The sequence below is a fragment of the Panulirus ornatus genome, chromosome 16, assembly GCF_036320965.1.
Source record: "Panulirus ornatus isolate Po-2019 chromosome 16, ASM3632096v1, whole genome shotgun sequence".
Classification (NCBI taxonomy): domain Eukaryota; kingdom Metazoa; phylum Arthropoda; class Malacostraca; order Decapoda; family Palinuridae; genus Panulirus; species Panulirus ornatus.
In genome coordinates, this window is record NC_092239.1 from 1982530 (window position 1) to 2005956 (window position 23427).

The following is a 23427-nucleotide window of genomic DNA, read 5'->3' on the forward strand; positions in this document are numbered from 1 at the left end:
GTCAAGTAGCTTCTTAAATGTCTGTGAAACTTGTTTCATGTAGCGATAAGTTATAGTGAAATATATCAAATATGAAGAAAATGGAAAGAGTATCATTCGAAATTAGGCAACAGGTAAAATGATGTGGAAATCCTTGAGGTTATAATATATGAAATTTAGGAAAAGGATATTGCGGATGTTTAGTAAAAATACCGAAATAAAGTTAATTGAAGTGGAAATTCTATATGACTGAAGAAAAAGTTCATAATTGAAATAAGTTCAAACGCTCACCATAAAGACAAGAGACGATGAGAAGTTAGATAAAGAATGCCATGAACTAACTATCCGCCATCACGTAATAAAAATGAACCTTATTATGAAAAGGTTGGCTAATGAGGTAGGGTAGAATATTAGCGGAAATACAACGGATCATTTGAGTTTACAGTATAACCCGTTAAGTGCGTGTTTATCTTTTAATGTTGTACCTAATATCTTCACAGAAACTCCTGCTGTCCAACTAACATTGATATATATTTAGGCTGATATGAATGTCTGTGAAATGGTGAAATCGAAAATCTAGTTCGTCAATGCATTATAAAGCAACCTCATCTTGAAAACAGGCAACACAAAGAGGAATCAGACCACAATGGTTACGGCCGGTGTTCACGTGTCATGGTATGAAAACGGCTCAAATTAGTTTCCGGTCCCTCGCCCGCGCCGCGCCAACTGGGAATTAAGGCCACCGGCACCGTTATGGTGGTCATGGGACCAGTGACAGCTGACTTCCCACGCCCCGACCCCTGACCTCGGGGCAGGTCACACTGGTAAATCACAGAGAGAACCATCTGTTCTTAATTCTTTATTTTTAAGGTTTGTTCTTGAGCAGTTAAGGCGGATCATTACTGTTATCATGATTATCATTATTAATGTTATCATTATTATCAAGTCACACTGAATGCTTTAAGTTTGATTTAAGTTTTCTTATCAGTTGATTGAATATGTTTTATCTATATACAGATTTACAGTATAGTTATCTTTTCATATGACGTGTAATCGCTAGTGACATTCCTCTTGGCTACGGTGACTCTCAGCACAGACATAAATATATATGACAGCAAATGATGTATACAAAGAAAAGTTTTACAGGTCACGTTCAAAGTGTACGGCAGTATAGAATCCCGTGTGTGTGTGTGTGTGTGTGTGTGTGTGTGTGTGTCAGAAAATTAATTATTAATGAAACAGGACGTGCGGTAAACGTTACGCGTTATCCCTGCTTTTGGCAAGACCTTGTCGATTTCTCCATCATGTGTATACCACTACTCTGAAATGTCGATCTATTTGTCTGTGTTTGTATGTTCAAGTATCATTGGAATAAATGAATGAAGTATACGTGTAGTACAAAATTGTGTAGAATGCGTGAGTGGAATATGAGTGTAAGAAGAAAAATATATTGTACGTAAACATTAAGTGTGGACAACATCGCTCTGTTGAAAGCACGTACGTTAGGGAACAAAATGTGCATATTAACGTTTATACTTTGAAACAGTCGTCCTGTACTATAGTTATTCTCTTTCAGCTGTGTGTATAATCTTATGAAAAAATTTTTGGTGTCAAACACTTGTTATAAAGTTTTACGCGTATAACTGACATTAGCCCGTGTTAACTTCATCATTCAGAGTCGTGCAATGTGATCTACAGATAAAAATCCAACTCAAGTTATCATATATGAAGATAAATGTATGTAATCCGGACTGTGAAATGAAGGAACCCGTAGAGTAGAAAGCCGCCTCGGGGGAGGGGGGACACCGGGCAAGCGTGTTCTTATATTTAAAAGAAAACTGAGTCTTATGATAGAGTGTGGTAGGAGCGAGGTTGGTGTGCGAGACGCCCCATCACCTTGCTCTTTGCTCGACCCAAAACATTCAGACAAGGGTTGCCAACCTCTTCGAATATTAATCATTTCATTCATAATGGGAGAGTCAAACATAAATATATTATCCTCTAATTAGACTTATTTCTTGAACAGCAAATGTAAAAGCTCAGCACACAAGTAAATCCTGCTCATATCATCCATGTTATCAATCTCTGGTTTAACAGGAAACTGCGGTTCTCGTCGCAGTCCAACGCAGTATGTATCGCGGCTTCAGTGTGTGTGCGTTTCTTTCATCGGAGACCGACTAATTAAGTCATATTTCACTCAGCCTGAAAGTGAAGTGTTATTTCTGACACTATTCGGAAGAGTTCATTCATAACTCTGGTGTGGGTGTCACCACGGCACGGTTGGCGAGCCTGGCCATCGCTAGTGCTATCAAGATGGCTACTAGTGGAAAGACTCGGAACGGACAGCCAAAAAATATTTCATCTCTTATCTCACGGTTGCACGGTGCCTTCACAGATGCCATGGCTCCACCGAAATTAGTAATAGACAGACGAACTTTAGAAAAGACGTGGAAACTAATGGACAAAGTGGTGAAGCAGTGTCAGCAATCCAAAATGAACTTGAAAAACTCCCCTCCATTCATTCTCGACATTTTACCGGACACTTACCAACATCTTAGACTTATCTACACAAAATATGAGAATAACCTTGCCGCTCTTAATATAATTGAGTATTTCAAGGTAAGACAGAGTTCAGTGACGTAAGGTTTGGCCAGTGAAGCAGCGGCCTGGTAGAGCCTTGGGAAGGTGCGTCTGCTCCAATGTTATGGTCTGTTGCAATGATCTGACCTGGTCACAGTGCCTCTGACCTAGTGGCAGTGACCTGACCTGTTCGTAGTTCCTCCGACCATTTGCTTCTGGCATCACGGGCTCAGTGCTGTCCTTATGGTGGTCATAAAGACGTAAGGAGTGCCTCGTGGTGATGTTTAGGTCAGGTTTAATGTTTTCAATTGATGTTAGTCCTGTTATGTCTCTTACCTGGAAGGGAAGATACAAATAAATGCCTGTCAGTTAAATTTTTTTGAGGTGAGTGTCTTTTCTTCACAGTATCAACTGGTTACCATTGCAGTTGAAAATGAAATGGCTTTATTGAGAACTGATGGTGAGATATTGATAATTATATGGATTGATTGATATAGATGTGTAGGTGTTTTAATGTTTACCAGTTCCATAACACAAGTGTAACTTACCTTTATTCAAAAGCAGTCACCTTCGTATATTTATATTTTGTTGGATGTTGTGATTATCGTGTTGGTAAAGCTGCTGCTGAAGATAGCCTGTAGCTACAGCCATAGACTTATAATGTTTGAGAAATTACTTTTAACAGTAGCAGGCCTAGATTAAAGTCTTTTGATTATAATAGTTTTCACTATTATGATTTGATATCAGTGTGTTAACCTTACATTGAAATGTACATTGGTAATTGTCCTAGTGCAGCCTTTCACTGCATTACTACATATGGTTTGAGTATTTTTACCTGTTTTGTCAGTGCAGCATGCAAGTAGTTCAAAATATTCACCTCCCTTACTAAACCTAATGATCTAATTTCACTTGGGCTATCCTGATGATTTAACCTACGATATCATGGTGGATTTTGATGATATGACTGTTGTGTATCATTACTAGCAATTGTTAGTGACATAAATGAAGCTCAGGGAAAATATGGAGCTAATTAATGTACAAATTTGAGATTTTTTAAAAAAATCAACAAGTGAAATTCATTTGTGGTAGTATTTGGTGTGTGCCACTATATGGTTAAGAATGTGTGCTGGAATACATTTGTTCCGTGGGCATATTTATATTCACAGACATACTGCACAAACTTTCCAGCAACTTCTTGTAAACTTGAGACATAACAATTACATGATTTAGAATATCCAAAACAAGTGGATAGTGAGTAATGTTCCCATGTGCTCCGTTGATTTGAAGGAGTGTTTCATCTTCTTTTATAGTAATTAGCATCACATTTTCTTCAGACTGAACTGCAACTGTCAGTTGCCTATCTATATGTGGAGGGCATGTAGATAGCTGTTGACATGTATGAATCATATGACAAGTGTTGCATATAAATCTGCAACTATCCACAACATTTTAAAAAGAATTGTTTTAGTATATTATAAGGTACATCTGTATTTATGGCTAAACTTCATTCCCATGTGATTTGAAATCTTTTTCAACAAATTTCTCTGGTGATCAGAGAAATTGTGTACTGTATTCCTAAAGGGAATGAGTTGCTTTATACTGTATTCCTAAAGGGAACAAGTTGCTTTATACTGTATTCCTAAACTGTATGAGATGTAGTATATGTCTAAATTGTATGGTTCAGGTTGCTGGATATGAGAAAAGCTAGAAATTTGGAGATGATTGTATTTCAAAAAGATATTTAAGAGAAACTTGGGGAAAATTGTATTTTTTTTTAGATTGATCTAGAGAAGTTCAAAGTTGGGCTATCCATGTTTCCTGGAAGAATTGCATAGGGCATTGATGTTTACTAGGAAAATAGCGAGGGCCAACTGGGTTAATATAAGTTTTTGATAGGGCTGCAAAGGCTTTGTAGAAATATATGCATATAGTATTGTTGCAGGAAAAGGTATTGGAATACATAAAAGAATTACATCAGACTTATACACATTACATGCTCTTGTTTGATCAAAGTATTTTTCCCTAATACTTGTGATTATTACTTACAGTCCCTCTTATTCACTTAGGAGGAAAATACTCATTTTCCTCCTTTTGGGTCGCTGTTGATACAAATTTGGGTCACATATTGGATACGAAGTGAATACCTCTGGCTTAGGGAGTATTGTGAGATTGTATTAGTGCTTGTGGGAGTGATTATTGCTGGTGATTTTGAAACAAAAGGTGTTTATTCAGGGGTTTTCAATATGGTAGTGCTGAATCTATTTCATGTATTCCATAATACCCAAGATATTTAGTGCATGGAGCTCACCACAGAAAAATCTAATGTTTTGAAGAATGAGTTGTGTGAGTTAAGTGTTGTCATGTGTTATGTATGACAGGGAGAGATTGTAAATTTGTGGACAATGCCAGTAGTCCACATGTGGGTGAGGCAGAAATATATAAAACAGCTAAATGGGTCAGAGGAGTGCAACTTAACCATCACTGAAATGCTGGCTTACTGTACACGCGTCATTAACCCTCCCGATACCCAAGCAGGTTGTACCGATAATATATCTCCCTGATTGTTGGCTGCCAACTAACTGCTACAGACCAGTTTTATTTTAATAAACCTATAAGGATGTATAATGTCCTGTCATATGTATTGTGTATGTTGTACACTGTCTCAACGACAGTTTCAGTTAGAGTTAGGGAAAGTGAAATGTTCCACTTCAGAACTGTAAATCGAAGCAATCATCTAAGGATGTGACAGGCCTTCCTGACATGTTAATAAAAGTGACTTTAGATCAACTTTTTAAGTGGCTAATCAAATTGTAGCCTCTTCATCAAATGCTAAAGGTGTGAACAAGTGGCTACAATGGACAGGTTGGATTTACGGTGGAACACTCATTGTTTGCAAACTTAGGCCTCAGATTGAGGTGAATCACCTGTGTAGTAAACGTGACCATTGTTTTTACTGAAGTGCATGGCTTTATGTAGAGGTGATGAACTTTTATAACCTATGTAACTGTTAACACAGAACTGGTGGCTGTTACTTCATTTCCTTGATTTTGATAATAGCACAGCCTTAGAACTGCAGGAGCCCCATGAAAAGGGTTTTGGGTTTACTGTATATATAATATTAAACCTGTAAACTAGGATATATCCATCCCTACACAAGCTGATCCAACTTGTGATTTGGGCTCATTTAAAGTTGGTTGGACCAATTAGAGTTGGTAGAGCCCTGCCTTGAGATGGTTTTAAATTGCCAATTGTATCACAGCATATATCCTTCTTTGGATTTAGAGGGATGTCTGTCTCCAGTGCATGCCTAGATCACAATGCAGTATTGCTAATTTGATCAGTCTGGTTGTCTGAAGCTGTGGTTAATTGATCTATATATCCTTCACGCTAATGCTGGACAGGCATTTCTGGTGAAAGAAGGGAGTTGGTTCTTCAGTGGTGTGAGGGAAAATGAAGGTACAACAGTGAGTGTGGTATTTATCCTGGTATTCTACACACTCATCATAGTATACTTGATGTTTTTTATTTTTCTTAGGTGAAGGGTAGTATAAGTAAGAGTTAAATAAAATTAGTGGAGTGGACAGGGAGTTTGAGGTATTTGGGGAAGCATTGCTTACATATGCAATTGAAGTTTAAGGTGGGTAACAGGTGTGTGAGAAAGGGTGGTGAGTGGTGAGGAAGTTGAGTTGATTGTGAAAGAGATGAGAGGACTCTGGGTGCAGCCTACAGGGGGGGGGTGTCAGTAATTTGGAGATGCACTTAAGAAAAGTGGCAGGAAATCAGGAGAAAGGTGCAGGGGCTGCAAAAGGTGATAGGGTATTTACATACTTCAGGGAAGATAAGAAAATGTTATAGAAATAGGTGAATATTATGAGGAGAACAAGAGAACAAATTCTTCAACTGGGCATTCCAAAGAGCTTTGTTAAATTTTAGGGAGAATAAAATGATGTTTTGGAAGGAGCTAAATAAATGCGTAAGACAAGAGAACAAATGGGAACATCGGTGAAGGGGTCTAATAGGGAGGTGATAACAAGTAGTGGTGATGTAAGAAGGTGATGGAGTGAGTATTTTGAAGGTTTGTTGAATGTGTTAGGTGATAGAGTGGCAGATATAGGGTGTTTTGGTCGGGGTGGTGTCCGAAGTGAGAGGGTCAGGGAGAATGGTTTGGTAAAGAGAGAAGAGGTAGTGAAAGCTTTGCGGAAGATGAAAGCCAGCAAGGTGGCGGGTTTGGATGGTATTGCAGTGGAATTTATTAAAAAAGAGGTGACTGTATTGTTGAGTGGTTGGTGAGGATATTCAAAATATATATGGCTCATGGTGAAGTGCCTGAGGGTTGACAGAATCCATGCATAGTGCCATTGTACAAAGGCAAAGGTGATAAAGGTAGTGCTCAAATTACAGAGGTATAAGTTTGTTGAGTATTCCTGGGAAATTATATATGAGGTTATTGATTGAGAGAGTAAAGGCATCTACAGAACATCAGACTGGGGAAGAGCAGTGTGGTTTCAGAAGTGGTAGAGGATGTGTGGATCAGGTGTTTGCTTTGAAGAATGTATGTGAGAAATACTTAGAAAAGCAAATGGATTTGTATGTAGCATTTATGGATCTGGAGAAGGCATATGATAAGAGTTGATAGATATACTCTGTGGAAGGTACTAAGAATATATGGTGTGGGAGGCAAGTTGTTAGAAGCAGTGAAAAGTTTTTATCGAGGATGTAAGGCACGTGTACATGCAGGAAGAGAGGAAAGTGATTGGTTCTCAGTGAATGTAGGTTTGCGGCAGGGGTGTGTGATGTCTCCATGGTTGTTTAATTTGTTTATGGATGGGGCTGTTAGGGAGGTAATGCAAGAGTTTTGGAAAGAGGGGCAAGTATGCAGTCTGTTGGGGACGAGAGAGCTTGGGAAGTGAGTCAGTTGTTGTTCGCTGATGATACAGCGCTGGTGGCTGATTCATGTGAGAAACTGCAGAAGCTGATGACTGAGTTTGGTAAAGTGTGTGAAAGAAGAAAGTTAAGAGTAAATGTGAATAAGAGCAAGGTTATTAGGTACAGTAGGGTTAAGGGTCAAGTCAATTGGGAGGTAAGTTTGAATGGAGAAAAACTGGAGGAAGTAAAGTGCTTTAGATATCTGGGAGTGGATCTGGCAGCGGATGGAAGCGGAAAATCCTGGGAGCCTTGAAGAATGTGTGGAAGTTGAGAACATTATCTCGGAAAGCAAAAATGGGTATGTTTGAAGGAATAGTGGTTCCAACAATGTTGTATGGTTGCGAGGCGTTTGCTATGGATAGAGTTGTGCGCAGGAGGGTGGATGTGCTGGAAATGAGATGTTTGAGGATAATGTGTGGTGTGAGGTGGTTTGATCGAGTAAGTAATGTAAGGGTAAGAGAGATGTGTGGAAATAAAAAGAGCGTGGTTGAGAGAGCAGAAGAGGATGTTTTGAAATGGTTTAGGCACATGGAGAGAATGAGTGAGGAAAGATTGACCAAGAGGATATATGTTTTGGAGGCGGAGGGAATGAGGAGAAGTGGGAGACCAAATTGGAGGTGGAAAGATGGAGTGAAAAAGATTTTAAGTGATCGGGGCCTGAACATGCAGGAGTGTGAAAGGCGGGCAAGGAATAGAGTGAATTGGATCGATGTGGTATACCGGGGTTGACGTGCTGTCAACGGATTTAATCAGGGCATGTGAAGCGTCTGGGGTAAACCATAGAAAGTTGTGTGGGGCCTGGATGTGGAAAGGGAGCTGTGGTTTCAGGCATTATTGCATTACAGCTGGAGACTGAGTGTGAGCGAATGGGGCCTTTGTTGTCTTTTCCTAGCGCTACCTCGCGCACATGAGGGGGGAGGGGATGTTATTCCGTGTGTGGCGAGGTGGCGAGGTGGCGATGGGGGTGAGTAGGGGCAGACAGTGTGAATTGTGTGTATATGTGTGTGTGTCCGTGTGTGTATATATGTGTGTACGTCGGGATGTATAGGTATGTATATTTGCGTGTGTGGACGTGTGTGTATATACATGTGTATGGGGGTGGGTTGGGCCATTTCTTTTGTCTGTTTCCTTGCGCTACCTCGCAAATGCGGGAGACAGCGACAAATAAAATAAATAAATATAATAACGTTGGGATGTGTGCATGTGTATGTTTGCGTGTGTGGATGTGTGTGTGTATGCATTTGTATGGGGGTGGGTTGGGCCATTTCTTTCGTCTGTTTCCTTGCGCTACCTTGCAGGCGCGGGAGACAGAGACAAAGCAAAATAGAAATAAATAGATATGTAAGTATATGTTGTGTATATGGGTGTTTATTTATATATGCATGTATGTGAATGGATGGGCCATTCTTCATCTGTTTCCTGGCAGTACCTCGCTGTAGCTGGAAACTGATTATTTATGGTAATAATGATAATAATGAAAATGATAATACAAGGTAGCGCAAGGAAACAGATGAAAGAAATGGCCCAACCCACCCCCATACACATGTATATACATACACGTCCACATATGCAAATATACATACCCATACATCTCAATGTACACATATATATGTGTACATATATATAGTTTTAAGGTTAGTCCTTATGGATGAAGAGCTTTTCATGCACCCGTCTATGAAGTTCTGGCTAGACCAAGGGCTTGCCTAAAGAAGGCCAGCACTAGTGAAAACATTGGGATGTGTCTCTGGTTTTCACCAAGCCAATCAACCATGTTCACTTGAATATTACTAGCCCACTGCCTGCTGGGATATGTAAGCTACAGTTAATACAGTTGTCTCATCACCATTGTTAACTGAATGTATTGCATAAGAACTTTGTGTAGGTTATTGGTCTAGCCAATTCTAGTTGATTATGTTGTGTGTATTTTGTCATTGTTGGATTGAGCTCTGCAGGCTGTCATTGTTTTCAGGCACTGTGTGAGCCACTGGTGATGCTTAGCATTGTCTGAATCATGGATGATATGACTGTTTTATGGGATACTTAATGATGCTGTGATTACGGTATGAATCACTGAAGGTGTTGAAATATTTGTGTTTTGAGAGGACAGCGTTGATATCTGATGGATTGTGAACTCCAAACAAGTGTTGCAAGCATTACCTGAGCCACTGGAAGTAGGAGTAATGTGTGGTCCACTTATGGATTTGTAATTCCTGTTAGTATTTGGTAGTGTTGTGAACCAAGTGTGAATCACCAGTAGCACTTTAAAGTCTCTCTGAACCTTTGGTAATATCGGAATTGTGCAAGCCTGTGTATAATATTTGGATATATTTTGAGTGCTGATCCACTGGAATGCTTTGATTATAGTGTGTGTCATCTGAGGTTTTGTAAGAGGTCATGCACAGATTGTGTTCTCAGAGTGGGGGAATGGAAGGGTTGCTAGCAAGTGAAATGCTTGGGAACCAGGGACGAGGGATCAAGTTCCATGAGAATGTTCCCAGGGTAGAGCAGAAAGCTGGCAACTCTTTTTTATTTTTACAGACATATTTGCTGTGTGTGAAGATATGTAGATGTTGATTTATTGGTATTCAAATATTTTGTTTTTCCTCATTTTATTTTTCTTTTGTTGACAGTAAATATCAAGAAAACAGGAATGAAAGAGTGTAAAACATTGATGGTTTTCAACACATTATTATCAGTCTTGAGCTCTGTTTAGATTTTTTATAACAAGTGATTAACTTTGAGATGTTACCAAAACTTCATTACAGTTAGTTGACAAGCATTCATGTTAGAACATGGTTGTATTTTTTTTTTAGCTTTATTGTAGTTGATGGTGAATAGTACTTATGATGTGACAAATTTTATTTTAATGTGAATATACATAGGGTGGGAGATGAAGTAATTACTGCCATTATCTATCTAAGGTTGTTTCAGTACTTTCTTGAGCCTGTTTTATCAAGTTTCTGTTTTAAAGGTATCAGTGCAAATGAAGTTTGTATCTCTGGGTAGAACATTGAAAAATTCTTTCAGATTTCTTGCAGGGCTTTGATATTATTTTGGTTATTGTCTTTTCAGGGTGATTGAGAGTGCACAAAATGCAAATATGAAAAACTGGAAAAGATTGAGAAATGTGGTTAAAGTACAGCCTCAGAGCAGGGTTTAAGTGGGTGACAATTTGATAAAACAGTGTGATAACTAACAAAATAGTGAGAATTATACAAGTGATTGATGATGGAAACAGTGTTTGCCATTAGATGTATTGAACACTTTTCTATCTGCAAGTAATATGAGTAATGTGGGAGCCACTCTTTTTGAGAGCAATGCATTCAGCACTAGAGATGGATTTGTTCCTAGACAAACTACTAGTGGTGTTTTGAGCATAGTCTGCCATCTTTGGTGTGAGCTTTGTTAGTCATTTATAGTGGTCTTAGTACCGTGTGAAGCATAGATTATGTTCTGAGCATTATGTGAGCCATAGATAGTCACATGAGCAAACTGGACTGTGCTGTTTCAAGCACTTTGGTAATGTTTGTATTGGGAGGATTGTGTTTCCATTGTCTGTGTTATTACTTCGCTAGTGAAAGTCCAGTTATCTAATCACATTAGGACTGCAGCAAATTAAAAGAATTTGAGGTTGGGAATCTGGGTTTTTTATTTTATTTTATAAAGGAGAACTTTATTAAAGAATTTAAAAACAAAATTAAGTTAATACAGTATGTAGTACTGTTTAGTTTAGGTAATTGCAAATGAAAATGCGTAAGTCCTTTTTATGGTCATGCCACAGGTGTAGGTGATGTGGAGCTTCCACTAAAGTTGTCTGAAGTTGTTTGATACTCTTGCAATGTTTTAACTGTGGTAATGACATGTTGGCATACTCTTTTTGTAAAGTCCAATACTGACAAGTGCAGCCAGGGACAAAAATGGTGTAAACAAATGAACCATAAATGCGTGAAGGGTAGTTTGTAGTGGTCAGTGTATGAAAGACTTAAAATTCTGTTAGGGGTTTATAAGTCAGGTAACTGGATTATTGATGGATAATTGGTAGATATCAGGAGGATATGAACCCCGAAGGATATCTGGTGAATATCTAGTGAAGTCTTCAGGGGTCTTCTACCCTCACATCCTGGGCTAGGCTCGGGCTGACTGGTTAAGTTGTGAGTTGCCCAAGTTGTTGGAAGCCGTATCCTGCAGGCCCACATAGCCCCCAAAACCTAGGTGGTCTGGTACTCTTTTTGGGTACTTTCCCAGGTCACTCTTAGACTTCTTTTCTGTGCATCCCATGATGTTTCCAATGATAGTAGGCAAGGTGGTGAAGACTCTTAGGCCCTAAATGTCTAAGGTGTTTTCTCTTTTTGTGGTTATCTCACCTTTGGATTCCAAAGGTGGCATTTTACAAAGCCTTCCATGCCTGTTGTGCCGGTAGGAAGTTATTGCTGAGTGTCATTTGGGAACCATCCTTGTAGCATTTTCTAGATGTAGAGGATGATATTCTCCTTGCATCGGCTGCATTCCAGGGAGTATAGCCTCAGAGATTTCACCCATTCCCAGTAATATTTAGTTCCTTTGATAATATGGGCTGTATAAGATCTCTGAAAACAGGGTATGTGGAACATTCATTTGTCTAGAAGTCAGATACACTAATTGGACTTTTACTGCATGTCTACCACTAGTGATGGTTTAAGTATTTTTAAGCCACTGGTATTATAGGAAGTGTCTTAGTCATTCATGGTTTTGTAAATACTGTGTTCACCACTGTTGGTGTTGTGAGCATGGTTTAAACTGTGAGTAGTGTTTTGAATATTGTGAGATGTCCTGATGGCTATATAATATGTATGTAATGTGGAAGCAATTGACAGCATTGTGAACACTTTATAAATCAGTACTTCTATTATAAGCTGTGTAATTAGCTATCTGTGCAGAACAGGGAGACAATCCTAATCCTGTAGGAACCCTTGTTATGTTGAGTGCTGAATGAGGGGCAGATGGTGATTTCAGCATGAAGAAAACTACTGCTAATGTTAAGAGCTCTCTGTGAGCCTCTAATGGTGATATCATGATGAATGGTGGTTTCAGGCACTTCGGCAGCCACTTATGATATGAGTTTGTCTCTCTATGGTTATATATTGTGGTGTTATGAGCATTATATTTGCTTTTTAGAATGTTGTATATGCTTTATGAGCCATTGATTGTGTGGTGAGATCTCTGTGAGCCATAGGAGGGGTTTTAGTCATTATGAGATCTGTCTTGACTACAACTCACATTGTGCTCATGTGTATGAGTAATGAAAACATCCTCCAAGTATTTATAAATGAATTGGTAGCTGGACCTTTAATATGGTCCTCTTATCTTTTATTTTACATTACTAAGATGAAAAACAGCATTTTTGTCATCTCTGCATTGCTGTAGAATGTCTGACACTTGAAATGCTGTTTCAGAATTATTATTGAGTATTTTGAAAAATTAAAGAAATTTATGTTTTTTTTTTCCCGCTGTCTCCTGCGTTTGCAAGGTAGCGCAAGGAAACAGACGAAAGAAATGGCCCAACCCACCCCCATACACATGTATATACATACATCCACACATGCAAATATACATACCTACACAGCTTTCCATGGTTTACCCCAGATGCTTCACATGCCCTGATTCAATCCACTGACAGCACGTCAACCCCGGTATACCACATCGATCCAATTCACTCTATTCCTTGCCCTCCTTTCACCCTCCTGCATGTTCAGGCCCCAATCACACAAAATCTTTTTCACTCCATCTTTCCACCTCCAATTTGGTCTCCCACTTCTCCTCGTTCCCTCCACCTCCAACACATATATCCTCTTGGTCAATGTTTCCTCACTCATTCTCTCCATGTGCCCAAACCATTTCAAAACACCCTCTTCTGCTCTCTCAACCACGCTCTTTTTATTTCCACACATCTCTCTTACCCTTACGTTACTTACTCGATCAAACCACCTCACACCACACATTGTCCTCAAACATCTCATTTCCAGCACATCCATCCTCCTGCGCACAACTCTATCCATAGCCCACACCTCTCAACCATACAACATTGTTGGAACCACTATTCCTTCAAACATACCCATTTTTGCTTTCCGAGATAATGTTCTCGACTTCCACACATTCTTCAAGGCTCCCAGGATTTTCACCCCCTCTCCCACCCTATGATCCACTTCCGCTTCCATGGTTCCATCCGCTGCCAGATCCACTCCCAGATATCTAAAACACTTTACTTCCTCCAGTTTTGCTCCATTCAAACTTACCTCCCAATTGACTTGACCCGCAACCCTACTGTACCTAATAACCTTGCTCTTATTCACATTTTCTCTTAACTTTCTTCTTCCACACACTACCAAACTCAGTCACCAGCTTCTGCAGTTTCTCACATGAATCAGCCACCAGCGCTGTATCATCAGCGAACAACAACTGACTCACTTCCCAAGCTCTCTCATCCCCAACAGACTTCATACTTGCCCCTCTTTCCAAAACTCTTGCATTCACCTCCTTAACAACCCCATCCATAAACAAATTAAACAACCATGGAGACATCACACACCCCTGCCGCAAACCCACATTCACTGAGAACCAATCACTTTCCTCTCTTCCTACACGTACACATGCCTTACATCCTCGATAAAAACTTTTCACTGCTTCTAACAACTTGCCTCCCACACCATATATTCTTAATACCTTCCACAGAGCATCTCTATCAACTCTATCATATGCCTTCTCCAGATCCATAAATGCTACATACAAATCCATTTGCTTTTCTAAGTATTTCTCACATACAATCTTCAAAGCAAACACCTGATCCACACATCCTCTACCACTTCTGAAACCACACTGCTCTTCCCCAATCTGATGCTCTGTACATGCCTTCACCCTTTTGATCAATACCCTCCCATATAATTTACCAGGAATACTCAACAAACTTATACCTCTGTAATTTGAGCACTCACTCTTATCCCCTTTGCCTTTGTACAATGGCACTATGCACGCATTCCGCCAATCCTCAGGCACCTCACCATGAGTCATACAAACATTAAATAACCTTACCAACCAGTCAATAATACAGTCACCCCCTATTTTAATAAATTCCACTGCAATACCATCCAAACCTGCTGCCTTGCCGGCTTTCATCTTTCGCAAAGCTTTTACTACCTCTTCTCTGTTTACCAAATCATTTTCCCTAACCCTCTCACTTTGCACACCACCTCGACCAAAACACCCTATATCTGCCACTCTATCATCAAACACATTTAACAAACCTTCAAAATACTCACTCCATCTCCTTCTCACATCACCACTACTTGTTATCACCTCCCCATTTGCGCCATTCACTGAAGTTCCCATTTGCTCCCTTGTCTTACGCACTTTATTTACCTCCTTCCAGAACATCTTTTTATTCTCCCTAAAATTTAATGATACTCTCTCACCCCAACTCTCATTTGCCCTCTTTTTCACCTCTTGCACCTTTCTCTTGACCTCCTGTCTCTTTCTTTTATACATCTCCCACTCAATTGCATTTTTTCCCTGCAAAAATCGTCCAAATGCCTCTCTCTTCTCTTTCACTAATAATCTTACTTCTTCATCCCACCACTCACTGCCCTTTCTAATCAACCCACCTCTCACTCTTCTCATGCCACAAGCATCTCTTGCGCAATCCATCACTGATTCCCTAAATACAGTGCTTTCTTGGCATTGCATTAAAGTATATTGCAGTCAATATTATATTTACTGTTTGCTTGCATTTTGGAAAAAAAGTGAATAGGTTGATAGGCAGCCAACAACCAGAGGTATATTATCAGTACTACCCGCCTAGGTATCAGGAGGGTTAGTGACATCTGCTTCGTGAGCCAGCACTTTAGTGGTTGTCAAGTTGCACTCCTCTGACCCAGGTAGCTGTCATTTCTTTATGCCTCACTAGTATGTGGACTACTGGCATTCAGTCCACAAACATACAATCTCTTCTTATCATTGTAGCACTTGACAACACTTAAATCACGTAGCTCATTCTTCATAACTCTTGATTTTCCTGCGATGAACACCATGCGCTAACCCTGTCTTTTGGCAAAATGGTAGGAGCAGTAGATAGAAGTACTAGTTTGGAGCATTTAGGCTGGAGCATTAGTTAGAAACATTATGTAGAAGTAGTAGGTATGAGCATTAGATAGAGGTAGTCATCAGGAACATTAGGTTGAAGCCTCTGCAAACACTGCACTAGACATGCCCTCTACCAGTGGCCCGTTAAGGGCATTAAGGGCTAGGAAGTGGCATGAGTTCTTTAGTTATGAGGACTCTGTTGTCATGGCCATCCCTTTGAGGGAGTTCTTATTGGAACAAGTGTCAGAGATATAGATAAATAGGAAGATAGTGAATATTTTTGAAGATTAACCCATCGACTACATCTGTTTTAAATATTGTGTGCCAGTGCTGTGGCTTTTGTAATAAATTTTTTTTTGTGTGTATTTATAGTATTTAGCCTAGTATATTGCTCAGGGTAGTTCCAGTCAATCACTTAATAGTCCAAAAATGATTGCTTTATTTTGGGAAAACTTCTGGGAGCTACAGTGGTCAGTTTTAGTTACATTTTGTAAACTTGAGCCATAAAGAAGAGCATTCATTCCTATAAAGTTATGACATCCTTTTCCCCCCTTAAATTTGAGACTAATGATATAAAATGTGTTTACTGTCATTTGTACCTTATTTAATATCAAGAAAATTACTAACTCATCGCTGAATTACAGAAATAGAATAATTTTAATAGTACAAACAAGATACAAATTTTTGAAATTATACATTAGTACAGTAAAATAACTTGTTCTGTTGCATTTTCATTGTATTACATACAGTATTTTACTCCTTGATATTACTGTCATATTTTACAAATCGAATCTCAGGTATATTTATGACTTCCTGACCTTGTTTCAATTTTCATTGGGTTTCCTGAAGGAACCATACAGGTTGAACTTGCTTCAGGTCTCTACCTGCATATGTCAGACTCACTTTGGCTTAGAAAACTGAAGTTACCCCTCTCTTTGATCTTCAAGTGTTCTATCAGGTTCCCAAATTTCAACTTGCCTAGAAAACTCATGTGTCCTGTAGCCTGCTGTGTGTCACTCATGTAATTCCCAACCCACTCCTCTTTGATTACTTCCCTCAGAGCTCCCTGCTTTGTCAACTTTACACTTCTAAATCTCATTTGATTAACTTGTCTCCTGACAACTGTTATCACCCAGTTCTGTCTTATATGGGAGGTGTCCAGTTACCTTTGTTACAACTCCTGGTACCCAACGAGCTCCCCTAGCACTATGATTCTTCACAAACATTTCTTTATTTACCCTAAATTCTCTCGAGGGTCTGCCCTTATCACGATATTATTTTTGTTCTTGTTTCCTTTTCATCCCTTTTTTTTTTAAGTTTGGTCTTGGTAGGTCAAGCAATCTCTAGATTTCTGCCGTTTAGCAACTCTCCCAGTTACAGACTGTGGTGAACGTCTATATCTGAATAAGAACCCAGACAACTCTACTTTGATTCCTGCTTTTCTCATTTTCTTTAACCCATTTTTGAATGTATGAACAGCTTTTTCAGCAATTTTGTTTGAGTTAGGGTGAAAAGGAGCACAGGTAATATGGTCAGTCCCATTTTTTTCTGCAAAAATTGGCCAAATTCATAACTAGTGAACTGGCCTCCATTACCACTAACTAATATTGAGGGCAGCCCATGAGTAGTGAAAATAACCCTTGACTCAGCAATGGTTGTGAGTGCTAATGCATTATTCATAATTCTTACCTCTGACCATTTTGAATAGGTATCAATGAGGACCACATACATATGCCCCATAAATGGTCCTGTGAAATATACAAGGACTCTCCCATGGCTTATTGGGGTATGGCCACCCATGAAGAGGTGCAACACATGGTTTATTTCTTTTTATTTGACAAATCTCAAGTTTCTACCATTTGTTCACTATCGCTATCTAAATTAGGCCACCAAACATATGATCTAGCAATCCCCTTCATTGTGGAGATATGTGGATGAGCCTCGTGCAGTTCTCATAATACACTTTGCTGCTCTGTTGGAAGAACCAATGCCCTTTTCCCCTGCATTATGCAACTGTCATTTGTACTAAGTTCATCTCTGTGCACATAAAACGACTTTAAATTCTAGAACCATTCATGGTAGAAGACAAAACTTTAGCATATACAGGGTCATGCACTGTCAATCTCCTGATGTGTTTAGCTGCAACTGGTGAATCTTCAGTGTTCTCTAACAACCATATGGTATCTGTGGGGAATGGTACTGATACTGGTTTCTCTGCCAATGGAAACCTACTCAATAGGTCTACAAATGCATTGTCATGACCATTTTTTAATTTCAACTGATAATCATAAGCAGCAAGTGAGATGGCCTAAGGTTGCATTCTTGCACTAGCCATACTGGGCAATGCCTTGTGTTTCTTGTAAAAATTAAATTATGGGCTTGTGGTCTGTGACTAATGTGAATGATCTTCGATACACATAGTTATGAAAATGGCGCACCCAAACACACTTGCCAAACTGCCTGTCAATTTTTGCAAAGTTTTTCTCAGCCTTAAGCAGTGTGTGTGAAGCAAAAGCTATATGTTGTTCTGATGTTTCTTCATTTTGGTGTGCTAGCACTGCCCCTACACCATACTGTGATGCATCGCATGACAAAACAAAATGCCTTTCTGACTCATGATGTCCCAAAACCTCTCTAGAGAATAACATCTGCTCTGCTTTTCTAAATGCAGCTGCTTGTAGGTGCCATCAACCCCCTTCCTTAACAACATATACAATGGCACAAGCACTAAGAGAGGTTCCTGAGAAATTTGTCTCATAAATTTATACCTTTTAAGAATGATAGCAATGTTTGCATATTTATTGGCCTAGTTGCAATCCACAATTGCTTTTACTTAACTCTCTAGTACATGAATGCCCTGTGCATCAATTTTGTGTCCCAAATAACTCATAATATTTTGGAAAAACTCACATGTCAATATGCTGCTTTAGACCTTTTCATTTAATCTCTCAGTCACCTTGATCAGGTTTGCTCTGTGTTCACTTTACTGTTTCCAGTGATATGAATATCTGAATATACAGCAGTTTGGGGATTTCTCTCAGTGATTGTATATTTCTCTGGAAAATTTCTGGTGCTCTAATAGTCCCTTAGGGTGATCTGTTATACCTGAGCAACCCCGTGTGTGTGTTTATCCCAAAACTTCTCTAACTTTTCATCCAGTAACATCTGGTGATAAGTGTGACTGAAGTCCAGTTTTGAGAATGGCTTACCTCCTACCAAACTAGTCAATATGTCATTTATTTTTTGGAACTGGGAAATTGTCCTTCCCAGCCACTGGGTTTACCATCACTTTAGTCTCCACAAAATCTATTTTCTGAGGATGGCTTGGACACAATCACTATCATTGTGACCCATTCTGAGATATCCACTGGTGTGAGTGTTCCATTTGCCACCAGCCTGTCCAATTCTATGTTTGTGGCCTCTCTCAAAGAGAAAGGCAGTGGGCGAGCTTTCAAAAATTTTGGCTTTACATTTGCACCCACATAAATTTTGGCCTTCCCTCCAGTGTATGTGCCCAAATGTTCCTCAAATACACCAGCATACTTCATTTATAAATCCTTTACAAACCTTTCATTGCTATCTAACTGTTTCTGTACACTAACACTGAATTCTTCCAGTCAATCTAGTGTTTGTAACCAGTTCCTATTGGACTGTTTTGTCCATCACCCTCTACTACTACGAACAGCATTTCTATACAAGATCACGGTGTGTGACATAAGCTTTCATAACACCTTTAACTCTCAGTCTTTCTCCTGTATATTACTTCAATATCACATTATCATCATCCATTAGTTTTGTAATATGGGTACCTTGTCACATAAACGTTGATTGATTATGTTAAACTTGCATCGGTGTCCATCTCCAAATCTTCCTCTTTCCCTTCGGTATTTAGTCTACACATAAATGGTTGAATGCTTCCTAGTTTTACCTCACTCTTGTTTCCACTACTATAATATAGTCAAAATAGTCCTCTTTACCTTTCTCAGCACCATTATTATTTTCTAATCCATCTTCCTGGTTCTCTATGTTTTCCACATGATACATTTTACCTCCTGTTGGTGGTCTGCTTCTCCCTCTTAGTGGTCGTCCTCCCCCTCTTGGCACTGTCTTCTTTCCTCTCAGTGAAGGCACATTCTTGATTTTGTTATTTGGAGAAGGCTTGAAACCGCTACTACTTGGGAATGCCCAAGCATCCCTTTTTTCTTTCGGTCCAGTCCTTTTGCTGAGGTTGCTGACATTTACAGAAATGACCTACTTGTCGGCAGTTGTAGCACCTCTTAGTCTCTGGCCCAGCAACTGTCTGAATGATGAACCTAACTGCATCTCCAACAGGGTGTGCCTTGTGTCACTACATGCAGGGATTTAGGCCGTATCATGTCTGACACATCCTTCTGTGTTGCTTTTATTGCCACCGCCAAATTGTAGATTTTCTTGCACAACAAAATCTCATCAGTCTATGGCTCCAGTGTCAGTAGTTTTGCTTGAATCTGCTCATCATTGATACGTACAGTCAACTGGTTGTGCAACATTTGATCTTGCAGGTCTGTCGTCAAAGAGCTGAAATTGTAGTGCTCTGCTAGATCTTTTAAGGCAGTCATACACTGAGCAACACTGTCTGTTACTGGTCACCTGGGTCTTTCATGCAATTTTAATCTTGCTGCTGTGTAAGACAGCTTTGGCTTGTGATGTTAAGATAACTCTTCACAGAGTTCTTCAAATGTCAGTTCTTCAAGAATTTTTCAGTAACTTGTATGCCTTAGATCCTACAATTGTTATCAACACATTTTATTTCTTGACTGCATCATCTATATCATTCACTAATAAATGATGCTTCTTGTACTTAGTTTAGGGTTCATTGTCTTGATCATGTTCACTTATGTGCCCAATTAGAGACATTGTTACTGTTCATAGTAAACCAACTGTAGAAATTGCTTGAAAACTCCGACTAGTGATCTTTGTGGACACCCTTTTTTCCACTTTTAAATAACTTCCATGGGTTTTCTGCACTAATTTCAAAGTTTAATAGTCCAAAAATTATTGCTTTACTCTTCTGGGAAAACTTCTGGTAGTTACAGCAGTTGTTTATTAAGTTACATTTTGTAAGCAGAACCCAGTTGGGCCATAAAGAAAAGCATTCATTCCCTATATATGGATATCATGTTAGCCATATGTGCCACCATGGCATGTGATACCTAGACTGTAGGAGCAGTGCTTGGTGATAATGACAGTTCAAAGTAGATTCCATTAGATATGCATTTATTTTATAATATTTCTCTCTGTAGTACATATCTCACATATCTCACTAAATACATTGGGTTTATTTCCCCACTGCCAGAAAGAATTTTTTTTTGCTGTATCTGATTTGCATGGATTTAGTAATTGTAAGTGCCACATTCTTTAGTATGACTCTGGTAGAAGAGTTGTAATTCTGTACCTGTACCTGTGAATTGTGCATTACTATCCATTACCAGTTCTGCAATGTGAATGTAGCCACTATGAGTAGGAACATAGTTGATTATAATGAGATGAGTAGGCTGCTGAGTCTTTGGGAATTTTTTTTTCCAAACTCATTAAAGTATTAGAAGTCCCTGGACATGAATCTAAAACCAAAAGTTATGTGTACTTTTTCTGTAAGATTTAAATTACAGTATTTACCTACCAGACACATTTAGGAACTGGGAGATTCAGCAGGAATAGGCAATATATTTATAGTAATAATTGAAGTTGGTTTTCCCAACTAAGTGTGTCAGAGAAAAGGCAGCATGATACATTACAGCTTTTAAGAGAATTTGTATGGATTCAGAATTTGAAAAGTAGAAATAGTGAAGCATGGACAAGTAGAGGTAGTTAGATGTCTTAAGGTATATATGATGGAAAAATGGGAGATAGGAACCTTTGAAGGGTAATATTGTTTTCAGAATATGTTGTTCACTGTTAATTAGGGTTAATGTGAATGTGTTCATGGAAATACATCAAAAGTCTTTACCTTTTCATTTTCTTAACAACTCTATATTTTTTCCTAACAGGTATTTGTGGAGAACATGATGCGTAAATGTAAGCAAGCTCTACTGCTCTTTAAAGAAGGAAAGGAGCAGATGTTTGATGAAAGCTCCCACTACCGCCGTAACCTCACAAAACTCTCACTAGTGTTTTCACATATGCTGTCAGAGCTCAAAGCCACATTTCCTCAGGGTTCCTTTGCTGGGGACCAATTCCGGATAACGAAAGGAGATGCTGCTGACTTTTGGAAGAAATGTTTTGGTGAAAGGTAAGTTGAAACTAACATTCTAATATTCATTTATTTAGGGGATATAGCAACAATATTATACCTAAGTGTGCATCCACTTGTGATTGAATGCATTATCTAACATTTTCTTCCGCACAATTACAGCTTTAGATATAACCAGTCTTCATGAAACTTTGAAGTTGAATGTGTTTGGGTAGGAAAGATAACCTGTTGGTTTTGGATTCAGATGGTGAAAGATATGTAAGTTTGTGTTGAATTACAATTTTTGGAATTTCATAGATGGTTGTTTGTTGTTCTGGAGATTAAGGAGTCAGAGTTTGGGATTTTTTTCTAAACCTAGTAGCGGAAGTGAGTCACACGGTGAGGAAGGGGGCGAAGGTTCTGGGAGCATTGAAGCAGAATGTGTGGAAGGCATGGGCTATAGATAGGGTTGTGCAGAGGAGGGTGGATGTGTTGGAAATGAACTGTTTGAGGACAATATGTGGCGTGAGGTGGTTTAATCGAGTAAGTAATGAAAGGGTAAGAGGGATTTGTGGTAATAAAAAGAGTGTGGTGTGTGAAAGGGTAAGAGGGATTTGTGGTAATAAAAAGAGTGTGGTTGGGAGAGCAGAAGAGGGTGTGTTGAAATGGCTTGGACACTTGGAGAGAATGAGTGAGGAAAGATTGACAAAGAGGATATTTGTGTCAGAGGTAGAAGGAATGAGGAGAAGCAGGAGACCAACTTGGAGGTGGAAGGATGGAGTGAAAAAGATTTTGAGCGATTGGGGACTGAACATATAGGAGGGTGAAAGGCGTGCATGGAATAGAGTGAATTGGAACGATGTGGGATACCGGGATGGATGTGCTGTCAGTGGATTGAACCAGGGCATGTGAAGCATCTGGGGTAAATCATGGAAAGTTTTGTGGGGCCTGGATGTGGAAAGGGAGCTGTGGTTTTGGTGCATTACACATGACAGCTAGAGACTGAGTATGAATGAATGTGGCCTTTTTTGTCTTTTCCAAGTGCTACCTTGCCGGGGGTTGGGGGGGGGGTGCTAGGTTGCTATTTCACATGTGGTGGAGTGGTGACAGGAATGGAAGGCGGCAAGTATTAATATGTACATGTGTATATATGTATATGTTTGTGTATGTATATGTATGTGTACATTGAAATGTATAGGTATGTATATGTGTGTGTGTGTGGGCATTTATGTATATACATATGTATGTTGGTGGGTTTGGGCCATTCTTTCATCTGTTTCCTTGCACAACCTTGATAACGCAGGAGATGGCGATTAGGTATAATGAAAAAGGAAAAATAGTAGGGTACTAAAGTGAAGCTCAGATTAAACCTGCCTGGTTTTATTTGTTAGTGAGGTGTTTTATTTTCTGTAGATTAGGGAGTTAGAATGTTAGAAATCATGTTCATAGGATTACTTGTTGATAATAGGATGTTAATTCTTATACCATAATTCATGTTTGTTTGGATCAGTTTAGTGAAAGTTATGAATATTTCCCTTAAGTGGAGGAAATGCTAACTTTTGAGATTACAAGGTCTGTTTAGGGTTCACTGTAATGTTTTGATGTTTATTCTTTCAAAATTA

General features: G+C 39.1%; 1 protein-coding gene across 8 annotated transcripts in view; it reads left to right on the forward strand.

Moving 5' to 3' along the window:
• The first annotated feature begins 2114 nt into the window (after nucleotides 1-2114).
• The window catches only part of Cbl (E3 ubiquitin-protein ligase CBL), a 138794-nt gene continuing 117481 nt past the window's right edge, over nucleotides 2115-23427 (forward strand). For 5 of the 8 annotated variants that reach the window (XR_011713805.1, XR_011713806.1, XM_071670995.1 and 2 more), the window contains exons 1-2: nucleotides 2115-2598; nucleotides 21624-21865. Coding sequence is in view for 4 of the 8 variants with exons in the window: in XM_071670995.1 (XP_071527096.1) it covers nucleotides 2293-2598; nucleotides 21624-21865 (548 nt within the window). In the remaining 4 variants the exon portion in view is untranslated. The remainder of the gene's footprint in view (nucleotides 2599-21623; nucleotides 21866-23427) is intronic. The other 3 variants (XR_011713807.1, XR_011713808.1, XM_071670996.1) reach the window with 2 other exon arrangements.